The sequence below is a fragment of the Apteryx rowi genome, unplaced genomic scaffold, assembly GCF_003343035.1.
Source record: "Apteryx rowi isolate R43461 unplaced genomic scaffold, aptRow1 scaffold_373, whole genome shotgun sequence".
NCBI lineage: Eukaryota > Metazoa > Chordata > Aves > Apterygiformes > Apterygidae > Apteryx > Apteryx rowi.
This window is the reverse complement of record NW_020450230.1, coordinates 582638-602725: the sequence shown is the minus strand read 5'-3', so window position 1 is coordinate 602725 and position 20088 is coordinate 582638. Positions and strand designations below refer to the sequence as shown.

The following is a 20088-nucleotide window of genomic DNA, read 5'->3' as shown; positions in this document are numbered from 1 at the left end:
AATGGAGCATATTTTGTTCCCTTTCTTTACATAAAATGTTTAGTATAGTTCAAGGGATATGCTCTGAAATGTGGTGGCATAGATTCACTGGTGTATATATAAAAAATGCTTAGTGGCATGTCTTCCCCTGCCAGAACAGTTATTTTGCATAGTGATGATATTATTACGCGAGGTGTTTAGGAATCACATGGTTTTCTAGCATAGTAACAATGATTTAGAGTATTTTAGGAGTATATCATTTTTTCTTATTGTAAAGTAAAATGTATTTTAACTTTTTGCATTTAGTGTTTTTGTCCTGTTGTCCTGGATGCTGTATAAAATCTAATCTCAAACATCTGTAGGTTTTCAAGTGCTGTTTTACTTGTACCACTAAAGCCTCTAAATGTGTCGTAGGGAGTAAGTAAAAGCTATAGTGTCTTCAGTATAGAACTGTAAGTGGATGTTAGGTGATTACCTTAGCAGAGAAAATGTAGGCTTTTTATGTCTATATTTCCTAGTATTTAAGTAATAAATAGATTTAAATGCACATTATACATGTTTTTTTTTTAAATCAGAGTGAAGACGATGAGAGCACAGTAAAAGAATTGCTGCAAAGGGGAGACACTCTTCAAAAGAGAATCACAGATGAGAGAAAACGGGAGGAAATAAAGATAAAACAACAGCTGTTGCAGACTAAACATAATGCTCTCAAGGTATAGGAGCTAAAATTATAAGCCCATGCTACTAATTCTTTTTTTCTTTATTCAGGGCAATGTTCTATTAAGTTAAATGAAGCCTCATTACTATTTAGTGCCTAGTCATTTTAAACAAGTCACCTCTAAGCATATATTTCTTATACATGTCTCTTGATGCCTTGGGAAAGACATGTTAAATATTCATGTTAACGAATACTGTTTTGTCCCTAGTTTTACAACCAGATGACTGCCAGTTGGACTGTGGTGATCTCTTTGTTAATAATTACTTTTTTAACCCAGTGTGTACGTTCTATGTTTCTGCAACACTGAAGACCTTACTTACAATCATTTCTCACAAATTTATATTTTCAGTTGTAGAACATACTCGTTGTACTGGACATATTGATGTTTTATCCTTTAATGAATTAAAAGATTTATATGCTATGCTCTTTTAGTGGGAATGTTGGTTCCAGTCTCTTTAAAACTGTGATAGGGTACCAATAAATCTAGCAGCTAAGAGACTGAAAACCAAGGCATATATCCAAATTCTGTGTTATCGCCCTGCTGGAGGTATAGCTGTCTGGTACTGTACCTATAACCATCCACAGTGAGGTGTGTTTGGACAAACTGGTAGACTTAACTGAGAGTGTCTTCTTCCCAGGAAAAACTGTAAGTGAGGAAAGACAGAATCATAGCTGGACGGTCACCTTGGTTACCTAGCTGGAGCTGGAGTCTCTGGCTAGTACAGGGAATTGTCTCACTGTATCACAGTTTTTAGTATTTTGGAGGGGAAGAATTTTCTTTCTCTTGAAAAATGTCAGTCAGTTTTTTATGGCTCTGGAAATATGGCATGGTTACATTTTATTATTACTGATTTTCAAGTAACATCTTTCCTTCCTGTGTGGATTTCATTCTAATTTTTACTGACCTCTGTGAATTCAGTGAAAAAGTAGATGGAAGATACCATTGATTTTTCCACATTTAAAAGAAACTAGAAATTTATTAGATTTTTCTTTGACTGTTTCAAATTAAATGCTAATAATTCATAATTTTTACTTAGGAAAGAAAAGAAAACTGTTTTCTGGACCCTGCTTTTGACCAGATCCCTTACTGGCTGTGTGTATGGAATAGAGTGATTGATTTTCTTTTGAGTGACTCAGTTAAGGCATTCAATCTTGTCAAATAAAATTCAAGAACAGTCTAAAAAAGTTCATCTGAATATTTTTACATAAAATGTATCAGTAATGTTTTAAGTTACTTGTTAACAAGTTATAATAGTGAAAATATTTTCTGAATTCTGCATGAGTAAAGTTAGATAGTTAAAGCAAATTCACATATAATATTTTTTATAACTTATAGGAAATGAAATAACATTTTTGAATTTCCTATTAAAAAAAAGTTTAATTCTTTTATAAAGCAGCTGAGTCATAAACACAAGACACTTACTATGTAAATTTTCTTTAATTAAAAAAAACCCTTGTCTTTACGTATATTTCTGCAGTGAATTGATTTTCCTTTAAATAGCTACAGAGTTGGCATGCAGGCTAGAATTTCACAGGAGACCACAAAGCACAGGAAGCCCACTTACTGCTAGATATTAAGTAGGCTGTGTTTCCATCTGTCCCGTAAGTATTTCTGAGCAGAAGAGTTTTATGTAAAATGTTGACATTTATGAAATAGTCTTCATTTCTCTGAATATCGGTGACTACATCAGTGGTTTATTCAGCATGTGAACAAAACTGAATTAGGGAATCTTCTTCAACAGAAAAAACAGTCTGTGTTAAATTGAAGGAAATATGCTCTGTTCAGATACTTATATACATGATTTAAATATCAACATTTAATTTTAAAAAAGCTATGCACTTTTCGTTTTTTCCCTTCAGTGTGCACACATGCCAATCCATATTTTATAAGCCTTTAATTCATATTCTAATAATGTCTGCACTGTGAACAGGACTTGAGGTCTCAAAGAAGAAAAAAGGCTTTAGAGATTTCTCATCAGTGGTATCAGTACAAGAGACAGGCTGATGACCTAATGACATGGCTGGATGACATTGAGAAAAAGTTAGCCAGTCTACCAGACCCCAAAGATGAGCAGAAGCTGAAGGTAATGTTGTTATGGGATGGCAATGGTAGATCTTTTCTAGTGATATTTTATTAAGTTAAAAGACAACAAATACAACAAATATTCCGATAGATATAGAAAATTAGCAGTTCAGTACTTTATTTCTGTCTTATTAAAAAAACCACAAACAAACAAACAACCCCCCTGACAATACTTGTTCAAATGGACTTTTCTTTGTTGTGCTATATCTTGTATTCATGTGTTATGCGAAATGCTATATAAGTGATTTGAAACACACTAAATAAAATTTTCTGTTAATAATTTGAAAGTGTGCAATGTATTAAAAAGCATCAAATGTTTTCTAGTAAACATTGTAATTGATTTTATGTATCTTTGTTCCAGATGAACAAATGACTTACCGATATATGGATGACCTCTTTCTCATGTTAGCACATTCATTTTCATCAGAACATACTCATATGTCACTGTCAAACTCTCTAGATTTATTTACATAGTCAAAGGTTTTCCTACTTTATTTTGCATCGTCTTTCTTTGCTTCATTCTCTGTTGAGTTTCCCACAGAGTAAAAAAGGAGTTAAGTAATACATTTAGTCAAGTGATATTTTTGTAACTGTCCAAACACTATTTGTCCTGAATATACTGACCCTTACAGATAAAAGAGTTTCTCCAGTTGCCCATCAGAGTGCACTAGCAAGCATCAGGCAGTGGAAACTGTTGGCCTTTGCTAACTAGTTTTCAATGTATACTAGTTGTTAACACCTCTACAGACAATCTACAAGAAGGTTCTTCAATTTAAGTTATGTTTGTTTTGTCTAACTGTAAAATAAGACATGAAATAACTGTACACTTTAATTGTAACAATAAAATGGAAATGGAAATTCTGACAAAAGTATTTTGCTATTTCTAAGTTGATGGATCTAGTTAGCTAACTGTCCTGGGCCCTGTATTGGTTTTGCTCACTAGGAGATTGATGGAGAATTGCAGAAGAAGAAGGAAGATGTGAAAGCGGTGCACAGGCAAGCTGAACGCTTGTCTAAGGATGGGGCTGCAAAAGCAGTGGAGCCAACCCTGATACAGCTCAGCAGGCGCTGGCGAGATTTTGAGAGCAAATTTGCTCAGTTTCGAAGACTCAACTATGCACAAATTGTGAGTTGTTACCGGCAAACTCATACGTTTGCAACTGCTACTACTAACAGCATCCTACTAACAGGGAGAGTTTCAGGGGCAGTGTCAACTCTTCAGATATTAATAAGAAAAACCCTGTTGTCTGCGAGTGGGGGAATCTTTATGTTCTAATACAATAGTTCTCTGCTTTTGCATTTGGGCTTAAAATTGCCCTTAAGTTAAATCAGCTAACTACAGAAAACTCAGCAATGAAAAACTCATGTTTATTTCTGTTGCCTCATTATTTTTCCATGGCATTTTCCAGTTTAATCATGTCAGTTTGCCATGCATATATTTTGTTCAATAAATATGTGTAAATCAGAAAGAAGTATTATTTTCAAACTACCCATCCCATGCCAATTTTAATTGTTTTTTATTTATCCATAACACGTATAAAACTCACTTTAGGAAGAGATTACAAAATTTCTTCTTACACTATGTATACATGGCCAGTTCTTCAAATGCTTCAAATCTCAAAGGAGTTTTTGCAAGAAACTATACTTTTTTATTTGACAGGATGGAAACGTCATTTTTTAAACCAACTTTTTATCTTGATAATTTTGAAAGGTTTAATTATACGTAAAATAATTTTACACTTACTGGTTTATTCATGCTACAATAACTGGATAAATAAAAGGGAAAATAAACTGTAACTGTTCCAGGTTCGTGATCAAAATGGGTATTGGGCAAATCATCCATTTGGAAGATTACCAAAGGTTGCTTTTGCAGTCATACAGCAGTTTTTTCCTTGCCATTCCTATTTCTGTGCTCATTGTCTGCTGACCTTTTGGTTTTATATAACTAAAGAGAAAGTTGACTCCTCTTTACTAGCAAGGAAGTTGATGTTGCATTATGTGCTCTTCTGGAATCTTAAAAATGCTAGTGTTAAAGAGGTGTTTCAACAAACTATCATTTTGATTTTTTTTTTTAATGCACCTAGATTACAGGGCAGTCATACTGACAGGACAATGAAAATTTCAATATATAAAGTGTGCTTTCGACTTGCTATATGGTGGACCATGTTTTAAAAAAGAAAAAAAATGCTCAAAAAATAAGCAATAATGTGTACCCTTTTGGTGAATGCAGTCCTTTTTTTAATGTACTGAATGTATTCATCTGTTTTTATTTTGAACTTTTCTACTATTGAATTATGTAATGAATATATAAAATTAATAATTGGGATAGCCTTGCAGTTAATGGAAGCAATCAGAGAAACATTAACTTTGGTTTGTATGTTATTAAGTCTTGTTCCATATGATTACTCTTTTCAGATTACTATGGTTTGTATTAAACTTGATGGATGTAATCCGTTGCAAATCATTTATATTGGCAAGGAGCTAGAGCAGGCTTCACTTTGTCTTTTGTATGAGTCTTTTTTTTATAACGAATATATTTGTTCCTTTGATAAGCAAGTAAGAAATAAGAATGAACGTGTAATTTATATAAAAATATTCTGCTGTCATTGTGTCCTTTATGTCCCCCACCACCTTCCATGACAGAGGACCGGTATATCCATTATAAAACTTTACTAGCAAATCAATAAAAATACATATTAGTATATTTTGCTTTAAAATATGTAGAAATAAATAAATCAGCACATGTGCTTTTGAATTGGTCAATGAAATATATATAGTCATTGACTTGTTTTTTAAGTCATGTAACTATTGCATGTATTCTTATTGTTAAAATTTATTTCTATATTTATATACTTATAATGTTTAAATTTTAAAATCTCCATAGTGTATGCAGGAGGGCTATTTAATATTTATCTGTGGAATGAGGGTGTTATTCAATTAAATTTACCTGTGTACATTATAGTTACAGTATACTTTATGTTAGAGTTCTCATTTCTCATGAAAAATATCTTTCTCTGCTGATAATGAGCATGGTGGCATTCATATGAAATATGGTTGAAGTTTTTTAGAAGCTGTTGAAACTGGTGAGAGGCAGTGTATTTCCATGGCTCAAATCGGAGTGAGGAGAAGTACAATTGCTTTGTTAGTCCTAGTTCTGGCTTTGCTGAGGCACTGAAACAGAATGAATTTGTCTTGACTCCTTTATTTATTTATTTTTAATACAGCATAAATACCTACCTCACAGGGATGTTGTGAGGATTAATTGTTTGTCCAAGACTTAAAAATACAAAAGAAAAATGAAAATTCAAAGTAGTCACTTAAATACATGCGTACACCAGCAACAATAACTTTCACAGAAATTTTTCATGTTAACAGCCAACTGAATAAAATCATGATGCAATAAAAATTCCCAAAGGGATTTCTTTTTTTAAAGCAAAGAAATAGGAAATTTCTACATTTTCCATTTGTAATTGATGATGTATACAGCAACCAGACTTACTTACTTAACAATTGAAAGTTGTCACTGTAAAGCCCTGTGGATTTGGTTGTACTTTATACCTTGCAATTCATTAAGATTCATTGAATAAACATAGCAAGACGCTGCATTGAAGAAGACATTTAAATATGTGGCTCGATGACAGAACTGTATTTGCCACCTTTGGTGGAGCTCCTATAATTCTGAGATTAAAGTGTGAAATTAGAATGATCATGCCCCCCTGGATTTTACTTTTCCCCAATTTTTCTTAGAAATACCTGTCAAAAGGGTAAAGCAACTGTAAAAATACAAGAATTTGTTCTCTCTAGCATGATGGATTTTAATAACATCAGGATTGTTTCTCAGATACACAGCAGTCAATATGCAGCAACTGTTTGACAAATGTGTATGTGCATATATATAAATATACAAAAGAGAATATTCTGTCACTGATTTTGGTAATATGATATGATGTAGTTGAAAGCATAAACTTAAAAAGATGAAGTATAACTACTCTTCACTAAACATAATGAGCTTTAAATATTTCTTATATCACTTCACCCACTGCATGTTCTGCTTAATGCCAATTTGAGACATTGTTTTCAAAGAGGGAAGTGTGGCATCCTTAGAGAAAAAGGTGATTTATCGAAATAACAGAATAAACATGATGCAATAACAAATAAAGCAGCACAAAGCTGCCTAAACTGACACTGAATGGGAAAAAACAGCAAAACCATAAAAAGTTTTTAGTGTTCATGTTGTCGTCTCAGTTTCCCCTCCCAGGCAGTGTCTTCACATATATGTGGCAACATAAACTGTGGGGCAAATTCAGTGGGGGAAATTCCAGTTTCCTAGGCTCATGCAAGTTCAAATATATAGCTAAGGCAGTTTAGCTTCTTATTTCTGTGTTAAGAAAAGCTTAGTTTCTGCTTCATCTCTACTAAGAATTTCAGTTTGAAGCCTGTCAGTAGTAACTTCAGTTATGAAGTGAGTAACTTAATGAAGAGTTAGAGATTTTACAGCCTTGTTTTAAAATGACAATTAACCACCAAATTACACTGCTTTCCTTGGGAGCTGAAGATACTCTCCAAAAATCAAGCCCTTACTGTTTAATCCTAGCGACTGTGTGTAATTTTTTCATATTAAAATAAATAGCATTTGTTTTTCAATAAAATTTGTTTCACTTAAATGATAACAGTAGGGAGGTCTGGGGACATTTATTTCTAGATTATCTCTGCAGAACCTAAAATCATTAAGCCTTGGCAGTTGCACAGTATTTTTAGAAAAAACCCTAAAGCTTCCAGTTAACCCATTTTTCTACAACAGTTTATACAAGAGTTCCAGGGTGATAAAATGGTTATCCTACGCAGAGAAAAAACTTGATTCACATCTTTTAGTTCAAATCAGGATCAAAATGGTTTATTGATATAATAGTTAGCCTTAATTAATTAAATTAGCCCTTAGTGAATACTTATTTTACACAATTTTTTTCTGTGCTTCCATTTCAGCAGTCTTTGAACATGCTTATGCCATGGATCAGTTTAGATTTTATTGTGATGGCTGAAATTATTCTGCATGTAGAGGGTACTGAAGGCCTTTATCATGTTAAAGCATTCTCTGGGATGAAAACAGGTGCAGAGCCTACACTACTTAAGTTCTTATTTTATATGTTCTATTACCATATTTTTTCAAGTTAACTAATACTCTTTCTGCCATCCCATACGTTTTCTCTTTTTCTGTCTCTGGTGGACTATGTATGCTGTTAACAGTAAGCCAGTGTCTTTTTAGGGCCGCAGCAATATTTTTCTTGCAACCTAGTAACAGCTGTCAAAATTACGTACATATCATTTATATACAAGCAAAAAAATAGGCTTACCTAAGTCATTTCAGTAATTTCCTTAGTGACACACAAAAAATCTACTGAGATTCATGGTCATTTTACTATTGAATTAATTGGGCCTGGACTTTGCCCATACTGGGAAAAATAATAAAATTGATCTAATGATAAACAGTAAGAGAGACTGTCTTTTTGTACCAATAAGACTACGTGGTGAACAAGAGAGAATAAGGAAAATAACTATACAAAATATATATTTATTTCTATAAGGTAAGTGATTTAGGCTGAGCACTTCAAAACAGTTGTTATCTGTGACATAGATAAAATGCCAACACTCTGAGTGCTTAGTATAAAATAAATATAGTAAGCTTTATTTTTCCAAATAGGAGAGATTATTCTCTTGTAGATTCTATAAAGCACTCAGAAATTCAGAAGATCTGTTTCCTACCTGAAAGATCATTTCAGGTGAGAGAGCAAGTGATCAGTTTCTGGAACCAGATTAGTAACTTCTCAAGTTTACATCTGAATTTCAAGTGGTTGTATAAATTCAGGTTTTTAAGGGCATCTTTCAGTTTTCAGTTAGTATTTCCTTGTGGAGTTCTATTTCTTTTATTTAATGAAATCTAAGGGTTTTTTACTGCTAGGTCACCTATAAAAATACTTTCTAAAATCTAATCAAAAGTCAGTTGAAAAAAGTCTCCTCTGTCATAGCTAGATAAACAGGAGATTACTGTCCTAAATCTCTCTGAAGCTAAGTAATAAGAGCGTTCTTAAACTTGTGCTGTCATTCCTTTAGAAACTTGTTTTCCACAGTTTTCGCAACCAGCAGCGTTTGAATGAAGTAGTTTTCTTCTCTTAAATATTTCTTTGAGTAAATAAATTAGTGATGGTTGCCAAAAAGAAGGGGCAAGCTAATTCTTCTTTCTTGCTACAAGGAGTGAGGGGGAGGAGGAATAAAAGGGAGAAAGGACATTAGAAAAGCAAAATAGGAAAATATCTGCTGTCCAAAAGATAAGAATTATATAGTGACAGGTTAGAATGCAGTATCTGTTTCCCCTGTGCTCTCATAGGTCTCCCAAGGACAGGGCAGAGGTGATGCTGTGACACCATTTCACTGCTCTCACCTTTGCAGTGGCAGCTCTTCCAACAAATAACTTTACACAGTGCAGCTTTCTTTGACTCTGGTCAGAGAAAGGGGTGAAGATGAATGAGCATCTTTGGAAAGAGAATCACAGCTGAATGTTAACACCAGTTTTCTAGCATCCATCAACCTGGAAATTCTCAGAGAAATAGTCATTTTGTAAACGTTGCTATTAGAAAATTTATTCCAAATACTTTAATTCTATTTCAAATATTTTAATTCTAGTTTCATGTCTAATTTAGGATTCTGATAAGAAAGCTATGGGAAGTACACTGAATATGAGTATTATTTTGGGATATTTGAAGAGGAGCTTGTTTTAAAGATGCTTTTTAAAATGCGCTTCAACTTCTCTGTGTCTAAAATGAATGCAGAGAGTGTTGTAGTAATTTAAGTCGACACGATCTATAGCCTTCTGTTGTTACAAGGGGAACTGACTGAGTTCTTTCTTCAAAGGCACATTTGTCTTCTATCATGTTCACTTATTAATTCTATACAGTATTCACAATCATCACTGCAAATCTACAATCTTTTAATAGAATGAATTTAAAAAAAAAATCCTTTTCCTGTCTTGTAGAAGACAGAACTTTATGGGAAAGATTTTTCTCTACCACTTTTCATTGTCTATCATAATCTTTAATGAAGTGATCTGAATCAGGTTCAGTAGTTTAAAAGTGAAACTTGGCATCTTTAACTCTTCGTGTTGGAATGAGAACTCTTGCTGCAGCTTGGACTAAATGCCGGCTTAGGATAGTGCCTTGAAATTATATGATATGGTTATAATAATGTGCTCTGAGGGATGCTGAGAATCATCCCACAATCTTTTTGTATTGTTCCATGTATGGTAGAGAGTGAAACAAGAGCAGCAGCCTCTGGTTAAAGAATCAAGTGAGAGAGAGCACCCGGTTGACTCTCGTTTCCATTTTCAGCAGCAAAGCTGAGCACTATACTAGTATGATATCTTCTTCCTCATAATTACCTAGCTTTGTGGGAAACAAGACAGCTATTTAGTATCTTCTTTTCTCTAATGCAGTATATCATAATTTGCTCTCATAATAAATTATATGGTGAGGAATTTGGTGTCAAAATTGCTTGCTTATAGTATTGAATTAAATAATAAGAGGAAAGACCAGCTGCAGAGCGATATGGCCCTAAGTGATAGTATCTTTTTAAGAGATGATATTCAACTTCTTGTTTGCCATTAAGGATGTCAGTGCCACTTACTCATTCTTTGCATGGATGCATCTGTGTGTGCATAAAGGTGCAGATGGAAGTAAATTTGTATATGTACAGTGTGACTGCTGAATATCTATGTATGTATATTTAATTTAGTTTTCAAAACTAGTGGAATGACAGCAATTTCATTCACATTTTTTTTTAAAAAGTCTGTGTCTTGGAGTAACAAAATCAGCCTAAGTGGCAAACCCTATTATTATTCTGTATGCTTGCATCTCTGTAAATGTAGATTAACATTATTTTAAGAACCAAAGAGGGAAAATATAATTAGGTAATGCCTGTTAACATTTCTGGAAAGCGGCAATGTTTAAGGTTTAGAACATTGCTCTCTGAAGCTGTTAGCATTCGACACTAATGTGGTACTTTAATGGTATTTTTACATTATTTTCTAAATTATCACACCCAATAGCTAACAGATGCAGATGGCATAAATATCTACAAAGTTAGTATCACAAATCAACACTAGGAATGGATCCGTCAATTTAGACATCAAATGGACTGCATTCTAACACAGCAGTGCTTTCCTGAACATTAGTTGGTTCCTTGGTGGTCAGGCAGTAAAGCTACACATATTATTATTCAAGACCGCCCTAAGCTTCATGCATAAACACTGTCTAGGATTAGGGCGCTTCTGGAATCCATGTCCTGTTTGCAGCCTCAGTCAATCAGCCACTAAATAAATTGGCATTGACCAAAGTCTGATCGTAGGACTGCCATCATCCAGCATAACACAGAGAAGCTTGCTTTGTCATTGAATACACAGTTTATTCTCTATAGCTAACCACTGTCCGAGAAACACAATTTTGAAATTCTATTTTGAGCTTAACAAATTTTGAAATTCCTTCCATCCTTTAGGGAGTTTCCTGCTGTGCAGGGGAATTTGACTGTACCGTACGATTTGATGAAATCCATACCCCCTGTCACAGCTGGACATCATGAATTACAAAGATACAGGACTGTGCAGAAGAATTTAATCCTTTAATTTGTCGACCAGATATTTGCTTAAATATGGCAATTGCTTTAGAATGTCTGTACATATTTTTGCAGCTGCAAAAAATATTATAAGATTAATACAAGAAATGATTAGCAAATCTGTGGGTTTATTTATTCTGTAGTTAACATATAAACACTTTCAAATATATATTGCCTACTGAAGAGTGACACATAAACCAATTCTGCAGTAAGTGTTTTCCAGATAAACCCATAAAAAATTCTAAATATTTTTTTTAAATATTTGTTTAAAGTCAGCTTAGAACATAGATTGCACAGTCTTATGTTTTCTCTCATTCCAAAATGGAGCATGAGTACATACCCATTTATGTACTGATTTGTAATTCTTCAGTAGACGGAGGCATGCTTGAAAAGGGGTAAGGTTTATAAAATGTGTGCAACCAGTTATTTTCACCATGCAGCGTAATTAAGTCATCTTCATTTTAGTGCATCATTAAGCAAGAKAAGGATTAGATTAAATGTTTCCAATCTGACAAATGTTTATCCATTCAGATAAAGATATCTTCAATTTGGGTACAAAATTAATCAACTGGGTTATATCTAAAATGGATTTAGTATTACTCTTTTATGTGTTCCTGTATTTAATTGTAAAATAACTGTAATAGATTTGTCATCAAATTGTGAGTGAGCTTCAGGGAGCTGCTAATTTGTGAAGTGTTATCTTTTTTGACTCATTGGTAGTTAATTTCCCCCCAAAATGCTAGAGACTCTACATTGCCAGCCCGGTGATTGCTGAGTTATGAGGTGAAGTCTTTATTTAGTTAAATAATTCCTTTAATAATGTTACAAATATTTTTTTAAAGTCACATGACATACAGACATACTGACTTCCTTTTACTTGTTTTAAATTACTACAGTTACAGACCAGATCTGGAGGCAAAAATCTAAGCTGAAATTAAACAGAAGCACTGTTAAGCAACTGGAAAAGGAAAAGGGATTGGCAAAACTGTTCATTTTATCTCTTCATCCAGGGTATTTGACATCTTTGGGGACTGTAAAAGCATGAGGGTGTGACGAATGCAGGAGATTGCCCACAGCACCGAAGTGCCTTTTCATAATTTTTAGGTTGTACATTTATCTCCTGAAAGTACAAAAAGAGAAATCCTAAACTTTACAACTGTGAAAACCTCCCAGTATAATGACTAATTACTCAGGGTTTAATGTTTAAAATGAACTATACAACTTTTGTGTATATCTTTTGGTTTTTTCATCTCAATGCGAGAATAATATATTCAAAGGAAAAAAATATATTTTTTGAGTGGCATAAGTATTCAACCAAGTGTTTGAGTCAAGCATCCACAGGTATCTATCTAAACCACCTTACAGCGCTCATCAGAATGTAGCATGACTATCAGAGGTTTTTGAAAGATGTCCCAAAACTTGAGCCTGAAAGCATAGGGAATAGACCTTTTCCTGTGGAGAAAAGCTTTGCATTTCAATCAAGTTATGAAGGTCAGAAATAAGGCAGTGGAAGGAAGTTCACCCTGGCCTATGCCTGTTGATTGATGGTTTTCAAAATCAAATCATGTAATTTTCTATTCTTACTACTCCTTGCATGTAGAATTTACTGAAATGTTTTCAAAAGAGTGGTATTATAAATGGTAGTTTCATTTTAACTGCCCTTATTTCATTTCTATAGATCATTGTATAAAAATGACTGCTAATGCAGTATTTCTCAAGCAGTAAGGTATGCCTTAGCTGTGAAGTATAGCGAGACATAAAGCACTCTTAGTCCAAGAATGACTTTTCTAACCTAATACAGACTTCTCAGTCGATTGAAGTGAGGTGTGGGCAAGATGACTCCTGGTTACTGCATCAGTATCTTTGTGATATCAATTCAAAGGGTTGAGTTTTCAGTATTTAACTTTGGTTTGCTTTGTTTTGTTATCTACAATATAAGTATCATGTACTATACAGAAAAAAATTCCAAGGGACAATTTCTGTGGTCTAATCATGGTGACTTTTATTTTTCCAAGGTTAAATTCTTTAACATGTTTCAAAGTTGGGAGTGACAAGAAAAAGTGATTTGCCCTTATGTTGGAATCTTTTCCTCTGTGATCAGATCACTAAGGAATGTCATTCTAAAGTCATGGAAAAAATATCTTTCATAAACATGCATTTTTAATTCTGCAAATCTACACTAGTGAATATAATCTAAATGAAAATAATTATGCCATGATCTTCAAACCTGCAAAGACTTGCATTTAATTTATCTATTTAACTACTAGTACATGTGTATTAGCATAGATTTTGCTCTTGGATTGGGGCTACAGTACTGCAAATCATGACTTTTTTTTTAAGTTTCACTTTCTATATAAATCACTGATGAAGTTGGATGCAATTATTAAAATACATATTTTCAGTATTGCAACACAAGGTTTTGTACACTACAATCATGCATGAGTAGAAAAAAACATAAAATAATATGTACGCTCTTACTTGAAAATGTGAAATATATTTTTTATTATTATTTTATGGGTATTTTAATGCTGTCAAGAGCCTTTAAAGGCCTTGCCTCTATGGAATTATATAAACATTTTCTAAATTTTTAATCCGGTAGTGAGGATTTAAAGTCTCTCTGTACTTGAAAGAGATGCTTATTTCTGTACTGATACATTACTTGCTTGTGATTGACTAAGGCCATCCAATCTCATAAAGAAAAATTCCATATTCTCTGGATCATTCTGATGTACCTTTTAAATATGTACATACCTAAGGGCAAGATGTCCTAGCAAAATTAAAGGTACAGAATTTGTCTTTCTGAAGGTGAGCTGAAATCATCACTCACAATTTGCATAGGAATGAATGTATAACAAGAAAAATTCTTTATATGTATATGTGTATATATATACATACTTGAAAATGATTTTATTGATCATCTCTGACAGCATTTCATCATGCTTTTCCATTTTTAATTTTTTGTTTATCTGATACATTGCTGCTAACAACTAGTTAGGAAGTCTTACGTAGTTTAGAGTTTATTCTAAAAAGCAATAAACAGTTCAGAAGTTTATTGGAATTTTTGAGGCACGTCTGCCTTTGTCCAGAAAGTGTTTGGTATCTGGCTCTTTTTTTTTTTTTTGTAGCACACCTACATTTATTCCTCAGAGATGACTGACTTTTTTATAGTCTCATACATCTTACAGCTGTTTGGAAAGAATGCGTTCTCAAGCATTAGCTCACTTCAGAAGGAAGCACATATTTTTTTCCTGAACTGCTCATCAGGATGCTGCTAGGAGCAGTGTCGTGGTCTAGTAGTGCTGATGGGTGGTGTACTTTTCCACTTCACTCCTCCTGTGTGTTCTGGTTTTGTGAGGTATTAATTTAAAAGCACAGTGCACTAAGGCTGCTCTTAGTTTAGGGGCCCGCAGTGAGAATGGACCTAGAATAAAATGATTGCCAAGGCCTAACACAAAAAAGTTGGAGATTTTTTTGGATGCAAGCTGTTACACACCAAAAGGGATGTTGGGACTGTTCCCCTTGCAGAAAGAGGAAAGGAAATGGATATGCTGAGCTGGGTGGAATGGCTATATTGGGGTGGACAGTGGTTTAAATACTTAGGGTCTTTTAAAAACATCCTATATTTGATAACAAAGCTAGTTTATATATCAGTCACATAAATATCTTTGATTCCATTTTGGCTTTCCAGTGTTAAAAGTAAAATTAAAAGGATTCTCCGAGTGACGCTACCATGTGATACTGTTCTAGATGTATGAATACTAATCAGAGCATAATGCATTATTCCTGTAGTTTTTATTTCTTTCCTTTTTTCTGTTTGTTATTGGTCCGCTCAGCTAAGGGACTGTTTGTGGATATTTCTCATGTCTTTGTGTTACACCTGATAGGACTTAGTTATCAATAAAATCAGTTTATTTGTCACATACCGGTAGAATCACATTTATGGAAAGATTCTTCCCTTTAATTAAAAATGCTTAGTGATGGGGAAGAAAATTCAATTTATTATTCTAGTGATAATGACACATGGTGAAAAGCAATGCATGAAATGATAAGCCTTACCCAAAGGATGTTGATTTTTCAGAGATGAGAAATGATTTGTGCATCAGTATAATATTGACGTTGGAGTAAAACTACCAAAATGATTTAATATCAATAAAAAAATATTTTGCAGAAATAAGGATAATGAAGGTGGCCATTTACACCACCCTTTCCCCATCATTCCGAATAGTTTAATTGTATTATGCATTTTTTTAAATATCAGGTATTTTTGAGCTAGAGGACTTTCAAGTAACTGTATTTTGCCACTTTGTCAGATTCAGTTTATTCAGTTTATTATTATAGCTCTTAAAAGATTAGCTAAAACTTTCATTTCCACTTATTTATTTTAAATCCCTAGAAAATGTTAAGCTACCTTGGTTCTGATGAGCCACTTTGGCATTAGCCAATGACATATATCTTTACTGAATTAATATGATTTTTAGAAGTGGTGGTTCCTAGCTGCCACTGCCTGCTAGTCACCCTATGCTGCAGTAGTCCTCAGACTCCTTTTCTTTGGTTTCCCTCATTAGAATATTAGCAAATGATTGAGTTTCAATTAGGCATTTCTGGTAAACGTGCCTGTCTGGCACACAGGCACGTGCTCTTTGCCCCTCTCGTACCTGCTGCAGCACAATAATTCCAGCCAGCAAAGAGGGAGGCCAGAAACATTTTCCTTTCTCTTCTGATTAGAGTTGTCAGTTGTGACTACACCTGGCCTGCGTGATTTAGTGCAAGATGCCAGCCTCTGCCTTGCACTCTCTTATGGTACTTGCAATGAAAGGAAGAAAGGAATAAAGATACTGATGGCCTCTTGCAAGCCTCTTGCAATCTTCACTAAAGGCAAAGAAGTTTAATCCTCGGTTCCTTCAGTTTTGCGAAAACTTCCAAGCCTTTTCTTTAAATAGTATTCAGAAGCTAATGAATTTGGATTGTTACTCTTCTTTAGAATAAGGTATGAAATAATGTTGCCAAATAGGAGGGCAGGATCTGGCAGACTTCTGCTTTCAAATATCTATCCATCTATTTGTTTATCCAGTTTTAGAACTTTACAGTTGAACTAGTAATATAAACATCAATGTTTTGTTTGCACTAGAGTCATGCTGCCTGTAGAACTATACCAGTAATTGACCAACTGTGAGAAATATCAATATAAAATGTTTTCTGTAAAGAGAAGTGTGAATGTATGACTGCATACATCTCATTAACATTGATAGGATTTAAATATTACATATACTTTGAGGGATGAGTAAGCCATACAGGTCATACAAGGTTCAGTCCTGTCTTCAGGCTTTAATTAATTTTGCCTTGGGGAGTGCTTTTCTATGGCTTGTTTATAGCAGTGATTGAAAGAAACCCAGTTTGGGTACTTCTCTAAGTATGCATGATATCGCTGAAGTGCTCACACATCAGATTTCTGCTTGACTGTGACTGATTTCAGAAATTATTTAAGGCATGAAGGCACAGATTCTATTTCATATATATGTGTACATACATGCATACATAGTTATAAGCCCAAGCTTGGGCTGAAAAAAAAAAGTTTAGAATAATAAAACTATAAAAGCTAATTATATTTTATGCATCACTTTATAAATTCATGTGACCTCATTTTGAGTGAATAACCTGCACACCTAACATGCCCTTTTAATTACTGTGAATATAAATATTCTGTCTTCTCGGTCAAAAAAGAAAAATACAGTTATAGTTAAAATATTCTTCATGTGGAGCTACATGTTGAAGCGTCACAGTGCAAAGTCTTGAGGAATGAAAATATATTGCTGCATGCCTCAGTGGTTCTGCTGGGAATCTCCCATTTCCTAATCAACTAGGAAAGCTTTCTCTTTGGATAGGGACAAGTGTTATTTTTGCAGAGAGTGTGATTMATGAAACATGAAGGAGGTCAAACAAAAATTTTGTTAGCAATTTATTTTAAATAAAAATGTTGGAGGTGATATCATTGTAATTAGAGAGGTTTCAGTGTTAGCAGTTATCCTGGAAAGGTCATTTAGTGAGAAGACTGTAAGCAGAGCTGTTAAATTTGCATAAGAAATGTAGCAGAATAAGAGAAGTCTACAGATAACTTTGTGGACTTTATACATGAAATGCAGACATCTTCATGAGTGTCTATATGCATATGTTAAGACTCTAAGAAGAAAACTGAAGAACCAGGTGACTCAGATTGCTAAGTGTGGGGAGAAGCATGTAATGAAAGGACGGACAGGGCAAATGGATAAATTGAAATGAGACATTTTGCTGAGGTACTGTGTGCAAAATAGCATTTATATTTGTTTTCCTTTACATACCATCTGGCTAGCTAATGATACTATTTTCTCCAGGACTGTTGGTCCTGTGTCTTTCACATTCACGGCTCCAAAATCCATGATTGTCTGTATTAAGACTAGAGCATCTAAATAGTGTGATTTTTGAAATGATGTTTTCCAGAAATTACTTGTAAAATGTCTTTGTGGTCCTCACAAAGTAAAAATTATATTTTTGAGAAGATAGACATGAAGCACAGTGGAATCTTGGTCCCACACTAGGACTCCTAGGTGCTATGATGAAAAAAATAATAACCTATGATTATCAAATTGCAAAGAATTCATATCTTTAATTTTGACCTTTTCTAAAGGAGTTGCAGGTGATCATGTAATTGGAGTTTAATTAAATGAAGTAGACACTGTTCCCTGTGCTCCAAGGCGCACTTTTTTTGGTATTACTTTTCCTCTGTGATCAACAAATGCATCTAATCAGAAATGCAGAGAATTTACAAAATTGTTACTGTTTTGTCACCTTATATGTCAGTATCTTTTGGGACACTATAGACCAACTATCTATTTTCTTGGAACCAAAATATTCTTTACACTTGGTGTACACATGGTGCTGTCAGAATAGGTGACTAGATCATATTTGTCCAGATGAAAATGCTTAATTTCCTGAAAAGTTATTTTGCTGGGATTTCTTTCAGGAATATGAATGCATTAAAGAACTTTCCAGTCAAGAAATTACAAATTGTATCTTCTGATTGAAATAGAGAGCTGTTAGTACAATATTTAAAGTGCTGAGCTGATCTAGGTGTTTTTTGTCATATGGTATTTAAGCAATTGTACCTCTTACACTAGTCATTATTTTATTGGAAATTGAAATTATTTAGAATTTTAAGCCTTGCTTGTGTGGAATTGCTATAATGGAGGACCTGTTCTTAAAGAGTTGCAAGAACTTAGAATGGAAAGGTTAGCAATAAAGTCTCAGTAGTACTGGAATCACAGTGTAGTCTTGCATTTCCTATTTTCATTTCCCGGGAAAGAGAGTAGAACAAAATACTTTGTACACTTTTCATGGATCAGTTTTAGTGCTTGCCCTTTCAAACAGACTGGTGGAGTGTGTGTGATTTATGTCAGAAACCCCAGACATTTCCAGTTTTTGTCCTTAGAAGTTATTTTTAATTGTTTCTAGGTTGTGAACTGGAAATTGCATTAAGTTATAAGATTGTGTAGTGTTGAGAAACTAAAGGAAGCATTCTGTTGTATATCTACACTAGCAAACAGTTCATGAAGATACAACTTTTGTGGTGACTGAAGGTGTGACTGTGGAAACCACTTATGTGCCTTCTGCATACCTGGCAGAGATCCTCCAACTTCTGCAAGCCTTGTCTGAAGTAGAAGAGCGCCTCAATTCTCCAGATCTTCAGCTTAAGGATTGCGAGGATCTCTTCAAACAAGAAGAGTGTCTCAAGGTAAGGTACAAATCTTTCTGTACAGTGACGTGATTCTGTTATATTCGGACTACTGTATATTAGCAGCCTGTGCTTACTCTCATACATATCTATTTCGAGACTGCTTGGCCCCTCTCTGTGATGTGTGCATGTGTGGGTGTTTGTTTATGAAGACACTTAGGCATAGTTTCACCTGGATTTGGAAGAAAAGTAAGAGCACTAAGATGCCTTCAAAGTACTTCCTCATGTGCGAGAAAAAGGATGGAGAGGGGCAGTTACATATTCAAAGTTGCTGGTTTGTGGTTAAAGTTTTGTTTGTTTGTAATTTGAAATAATTAGTAAATGCGTGAACCCTATCCACACCTGGTCTCAGAGCTTTATTTTGATGTGATTGATTCAAAAATATTTTTTATTAAAAAAAGTAAAATTTAGCTGTTCCATTCCATGCTAGACTACAAAAGTTTACAGTCTGATTGAGGATCTACTCTATGCAATTATTATAGTTTCATAACTGGACAGAAAATATTGTCCAGCAGGTAGTGAAATGTAGGCAATGGCAGAACTCTAAGTATTACCGTCTGGTTTCTTCATCACTTATGGCAGTGAAATCCCTTGAAATTGGTGGAATTTTTCCAACGTAGAATTGACATAAGAAGAGAATAAGATTAAAGTTGTAAGCCTAAGTAGATGCTTGGGTTATCAGCTTTTGCAGAATTATGTTTGTGTGAGGAAAGCCTTGTAAAAAAATCATGCTTAAGTGCTGTATATAATTAGAACAATTTCAAATTGTCATCAGCATGAAGACTACATTTCCATTTTTCTGTGATTATTTTGGGGAAGAAAAGGTTTTAACCAAGGAAAACTTAGTCTAAGGAGGCTAGAATCTGCCTACAGTCAGCTATGAGA

At 34.0% G+C, this 20088-nt stretch overlaps 1 protein-coding gene across 1 annotated transcript in view; it reads left to right on the top strand.

Moving 5' to 3' along the window:
- The window catches only part of LOC112969900 (dystrophin), a gene marked incomplete at its 3' end in the record, with an annotated part of 817409 nt that overhangs the window by 232447 nt on the left and 564874 nt on the right, over positions 1–20088 (top strand). The window contains exons 34-37 of the mRNA XM_026073700.1: positions 555–692; positions 2629–2781; positions 3724–3906; positions 19009–19203. Coding sequence (XP_025929485.1) covers positions 555–692; positions 2629–2781; positions 3724–3906; positions 19009–19203 — 669 coding nt within the window. The remainder of the gene's footprint in view (positions 1–554; positions 693–2628; positions 2782–3723; positions 3907–19008; positions 19204–20088) is intronic.